General features: G+C 34.5%; 1 protein-coding gene across 1 annotated transcript; it reads left to right on the top strand.

Annotated features, from left to right (window-relative positions):
* Positions 1-3,174: 3,174 nt before the first annotated feature.
* On the top strand, positions 3,175-5,771 carry LOC130612158 (bcl-2-related ovarian killer protein-like). Its single transcript, XM_057433456.1, has 2 exons — positions 3,175-3,957; positions 4,819-5,771. Exons 1-2 carry the CDS (start codon positions 3,334-3,336, stop codon positions 5,029-5,031), a joined length of 837 nt encoding a protein of 278 aa, XP_057289439.1. The 5' UTR covers positions 3,175-3,333; the 3' UTR covers positions 5,032-5,771.
* Positions 5,772-6,142: the final 371 nt, after the last annotated feature.

Raw genomic sequence — 6,142 nt, 5'->3', positions numbered from 1 at the left:
TATATCAGAACTTGCTTACCTTCCTAATTGCCGTGTTTTCGTACTTTTTACGATAAAATAATAGATGGGAGAACTTGATTGAACTGATTTTGAGTCTTGGTAAAATGTAATTGATAAATATTATCATTTGAACGTTGACACACGCCCCTGCAATTACGCGCACGTGTGCTGGCGTATTATTCATGATGAGGGGGAAATTAGGCAGCCTTTAGTATGGCACCAATCTGCGTCAATTGCGATAAATGACTTAGAAAACTGGCAAGAAAAATAAACATCTCCGTCATTTACCTGTCACAGACACAGTTAGAATATTAGTATATTGTACTAGTCGATAAATTCGTGGAAAAAACCATTCAGACAGAAGAACAATTGAATGATCCATCATTTGGAATTTTTCTGACGTCGGCAATAACACGGCAATGTTTGGAAATATAGTTTTTAAAGAGCACAAAACGTGGAATGTATTTTTTACAATTAAAAATACATACAAATTCAATTTGTTATCGTATTCTTTTAAAACTTGTTTGTTCCACCATAACGAACTGCGTCAACTATAGATAAGAGTTTCTTTTCTTTTTCTTGACTTGCTGTCTATAACAAGATTTACAAAAGCCAGTCAACCCTTGAATTTAAATCATTGGCAAAATCAAATCTTACGCCAAGCAGACACAAGTATTTGAGTTTTTAATTCTCCTTAGAGATGGCATTCTTTTTTATTACGCTTCAAATCTAAAGTATTCATAACTTGTTTTTTCTAATTTTCTAATGAGGGTGTATTATATGAAAAATAAAAAAATCCCAGACAATCTCAATGTTTCTGTTACGGCCGCAGTAGGCTAGAAAACGATATGATTATCCATATTGCAATCTAAAAACCACATTGTAAATTTATCAAAAGAATGGTTACACTTGCCCGTCATATCGCCTGCATCATACCATGGAGGTATTTCCTCTTTTATATCTCCTCCTTCTTTTTTCCCTTTGCTTTCACGTTGTTTCTAGTTTGTTGATTAAAAATTTACCAGATGGTCGTGTATGGCTTTAGGTGACACTCAAATTTGTATCCATGGTTTCATTTGCGTTGTTTGCGCTTGAAGCTGTTAGTTTAACACTTTTCTTTAGTGTATGCTCAGTAATACTTTTTTTCACCATGGACAGTTTTTTTTAAGGAGCTTTATTGTTAAAAAGTTGTTTGTGAAGAACTAGATATTGTTTAGGGAAGAAGAAAAGCAGTCTATTTAAAAGAAGAAGATAACAAATTTGTGGACAAAAAAGGTAGATAGCCATTTACTTTAACACTGAGCGCAGCAGTGTTGCTAATTTTTCTCGCATAAATAACTTTTGCGATTTAAGTGGGAAAAGAAACTTTATAATTTATAGATTTTTGGATTTCCTCCAACAAGTCAATTATCACTTTCAGTAACTTCTTTCCACTCGTCGCTATTTTCATCGTGATTCAGACATTCGCATTTATAAAATTTATCACGTTTTATGGTTTTAGGGTGCGAAAGATTAGCAATCGGGGTCCTTTTCCGACCAAGATAAATAAAAATTAGTACAAAATAACTTATGCGAGTCGAGAAATATCTGTAATTTCGCCAGAAAAACTTTCGCGATTTTTTGATTTGGAATGTTCTAAAACTTTCACAAGTAGAGTCAAAAATCACAAATCTTTCTGCCCACGAAACTTCCTGATCATTAAGTAATATAGCTAAAATTTGAATACGAATATTGGTGTATAAATCTCAAAATATGAATAAAAAAAAGCAGTTTTTTCTGAAACCATATATTGAAGATAAAACTAACTTGTAGTTAAAAAAACACAAAGATGGGCAAAGTCGTAATGAAGGCGAAGGGCGTTATTACGCAGGTGTGAATAAACCTCCTTGCCTGAAGTGATGTAAAAGCTTTACCCTAAGTGAATTAAATTTCGGGCCGTTGTCATTTTTACATCGACCGTATAATTACTGAACATGCGCAGCAGCATTCATTTGACGTCAATTTTATTTATGTCTATTTTTTACACCTGTAGTGGCATTCCAATTTCACTATTAAGACCAAAATTCAGGTCCAAGCTTCACTCCGAAAGTACAATTCAAACAGTTCAACTAAATGAATTCACTTTAGTTCTGGCGAAGTAAAACAGGGAATTATTATCAGGAAGACTCAGAAATTGGGAAGTTAAGCGTCATCCCGACGTTTAAATTTAATTCCATTCTCTTGTCCTAAGCGTCAAAAATCAAAAATGTATTATTCGAGTAACGTTGTAAATTACAACACATACGCTTAATGGTTATAAATCACTTTAAATATTCTTTATTCTCAAATTACCAAAATATTTGAAAAATCCACCCTTTAATTATATCCCTTCCCCTGATTATTCAGAAAAAATGAAAGAAAATGACATATGCATTTTTCGAAAAAAAAATCTGATAACACAATTTAAATAGAAAAATCAAAACTATTTCCCCTTCCCATGACTATTGTTGGCAATCTCGTCTCCAGGGCTTTTTAATTGTTTTTTTACATCGGGACGTTTACATTCCGTCCCAAAGTAAAAAAAACTTAAAAAGTCCTGGGGACGAGATTGTATAACTGGCACTCCCTAGATCTAAATGAAAACCCACTCACTCTAATTTACATCCACCCAAACTATGATTTTCGAGAAAATTGCCACCTCCTCTCTTTACAAAGAGTAAAAGTGACTTTTTAACTTAATTATTACATTAACAACAAATTTTATGCAATAAAAAAATAAAAAGGTTGAGCTGTTCACAAAACACCTGCAGAAAATTCACCCTAGTCACCATACCTCTAAGCTACGTTTTTCAGTAGAAAAAAGTTTGTTTAACTTGTTAGCATCTCTTAAAATTTATAACAAGGCGATAAAAAAAATTATTATTTCACACATTTTTAAATACTTCATCTAGGATTTCTTTTATTAGTTCTTTTTAGAGTTAAAATATAGGTGTTATTTTGTGGCTAACAACTTTCATTTTTGCCTCCGCCTCAAAAGGAAGACACACCTGCCTAACTCTCCTTCGTCGGTACTGAACGACAAGAATACTCACACTTCTGTTTAAGTTCTGTAAAAACAGTACTATAAATTCTCTTTGCAGGAGAACCATTTTTAGATTATAAAATAAAAAATATTCCAACTATATTTCATAATTTCAAATCGTGTCGGAACATTTCAAAACTCATTATTTTTTGTAAAGTATATAACAGCAGTTAAAGTTTTCTGTCGTGAATTTAAATTAATTAAAAAGTTCTGTTTGTCTATGAAGAAGCACAAGTACACTGCTAGTTAAATATTGAACCAAAATCTTAAGCATGTCAGAAAAACCTGCGCTAATTAAAAAAGAAAGCGTGGTGAAGCTACAGAAGGTCTTGGGCTTGTGGAAATCTAAAAATGGTCTGTCTCAGCTTATAGAGCGTAAAGCAGTCAGCAAAAAATCGACCGAAGAACCATCAATAATGTTACTTGGGCGAAAAATCTCGAAAAAACTTATTGTACCAAACTCGGTAGAAGATATAACGATCACCGCACAACGACTATGTGAGGAGTACATCGAGGCAAGACTGGCTCGATCTGGAATAAAAGAATATGAAAATCACAGTAGTACCCAACCGGAAGAGTATTCGAATGTGCTTCAGAATATTGGACAAATATTAGAAATGAAGTATCCGAAGTTATATACAAAAATATCCAGCCATTTAAAACTTACTTACGATAGCGAAATAGTTGTTTGGGATTCGTTTAACAAATTTGCGACAAACTTATTTTCCGAAGGGATTACGTGGGCTAAAATCATTGCATTGTATGCATTCACAGGTGGTATGGCCCTGGACTGCATAACACACGGGAAAAACGAAATGCCAGGAAGAATAGTGTATTGGCTTGGTGTGTTTGTCATGAAAAAACTTGCCACGTGGATACAAGAAAGTGGAGGCTGGGTATGAGGTTTTTATTAAATACAAATACGTAGTTTTTACTCTCCGCGCACAAGTTTAACACAAAATTTCTATTTTTTCTTCTATCGCAGTTATTGCAGTGAACGTTTTTTTTTAATTTTAAGATTTTTTGCAGATAATCTCCGTCTGTCTGTTTATACGCGAGAAAAACGTTGTGCTACGGAAACACGAAATATTCGATATATAAAGGACAGGCGATCCTGTAGATTTTTCCACGGGTAACCGACTAGTCTATTGAAAAAAAGCCGTCGTCTGTCTGTTTTTCTGTCTGTTACAGAAACACGGAATGCGATATATAAAGGACGGGCGACCCCGTGGATTTTTCAACGGGTTAACGACTATCTGTATAATAATAGTCGTTTTTTGTCTGTCTGTCCGCAAGAAAAGTTTTACGCAACAGGCACACGATATAGCGTGTAAATGAAAGACGGAAGACCGTGTGGATTTTTTCACGGCAAACAGCTAGTCTATACTGTAATACCCGTATAAGTCTGTCTAGCACATAAAATGGTAACCGCAGTAGCGAGACACACAAAACGCGGCTAATAAAGGACGGGCGAATCCTTGGATCTCTCCACGGGCCACCGATTAGTGTTAACTAAACTTCCTGTTCTTTTTACTGCGGTATATTTAACACAAGTTTTTCTTTAAGTACGTTTCTTTAGCACCTGAAAGAAAGAAAAGCGCAGGTTAATAGGCATACACTTTTGCAAATTAACCTTTGCAAATCGGTCAAAATAAAATTTTTCGCTAACCAAACATTTTTAGAAAATATGAAAGAATAATACATAGAATCAAGTAGAGTTACATTACTTGTTATATTTGTTGCCATTATGTTTTTAGGGCTCCATCGTAGAACATTTTAACACAGATCAAGTTGGTCCGGCTTTTTATGAAAATGAGGAGGAGAGTGATAACGAATTAGACACAAAAGAAAAAGTTTGCGCGTTTATAAAAACCACCTACGAACGTCATGACAACAGAATAAAAATAATCGGAATAATTCTACTAAGCATTCTTTTCCTTTATGTGTTCAATAAGTTTATGGTAAAGTAGTCAGAGCATGTGATGGAATACAATGTTCAAAGGGTCGCGCCGTCGAATATTCCGTCGACTTCATTCCCTCACGAGAGAAGAAATTGTTTACATATGATAACAAAGGAATGGAAAGCAGACTAAGTTACTTGGTTTAACATGACAGCGCTATATAATAAACCTCGTTCCCAGGGCATTTTGACTTGTGGGTAATGACGGCTCAGAGGCCACAAGACTCTGGAGACGAGGTTGCTATATAATACCAACATTTCACAATATATAGATTTTGAAACAAAATTCTGCATCTCGATGTAAAGCTCGTACTTTACCGTATTTTAAAAGTAGAAAGAGTCTTTGCGAAAAGTATTTGATTAGAAAAATATATATGGATCATAAGAATTGTAGATGGGAAGGACAATCTTTTGCAGCCTAAAACACATTTCGTCATGTTGTTAACTGTACTCTCGTTACCACAAGGACGTAAATACATGTCGAATTTTTGATGCGCGAAATAATTTGTAACAATTTATGCCGAGGTGAAAATGTATCGAAGGGCATGAAATGCCTTTGTCCGAAAGATGAAGATGACAGTGTTCCACTTTTACCCATAATATATAACCATGAATAGTATATGTATGATATAATGTAGGTAGCTAAGTATTACAAGTAATAAAGGTGTAATGTGTCAGGGACGTATTTAGAAAATGTACACTAGTGTATTTGCACCAGTAAAACTTTTACCCAAAAACTTTACGTGTGTATCTGCGAGAGTTTTCTTTAGAATTGTTCACTGTACCTCATTATAGTTCATCTTATATTTCATATAACAAGGCGTGTGGAGGTTCTTGCTCATAGGTGAATTTTTAACATAAATCGGACCGCGGATGGAATCCCGCTCACTGCCAGGCAGTGTGTAAGGGATGAGCAAAGTAGTTTTTCATCAATATGACATGATGAACTACATGCACAAGACGTAACAAAATGTGCAGGCCCAAAAACGTGTGATGACCATGGTGAATAAAAAAATAAAAAGTACTACTTTAAGGGAAGAAAGTATCTGCAGAGGAAACTTTTGGGTTTTGCAGTAAAGCTGTTCTTTCTTAAGCAAGGTTAAAAAACATAAATTTTCGCG

Source organism: Hydractinia symbiolongicarpus, chromosome 10 (genome assembly GCF_029227915.1).
Source record: "Hydractinia symbiolongicarpus strain clone_291-10 chromosome 10, HSymV2.1, whole genome shotgun sequence".
Lineage (NCBI taxonomy): Eukaryota > Metazoa > Cnidaria > Hydrozoa > Anthoathecata > Hydractiniidae > Hydractinia > Hydractinia symbiolongicarpus.
This window is presented reverse-complemented; position numbering and strand designations above follow the sequence as displayed.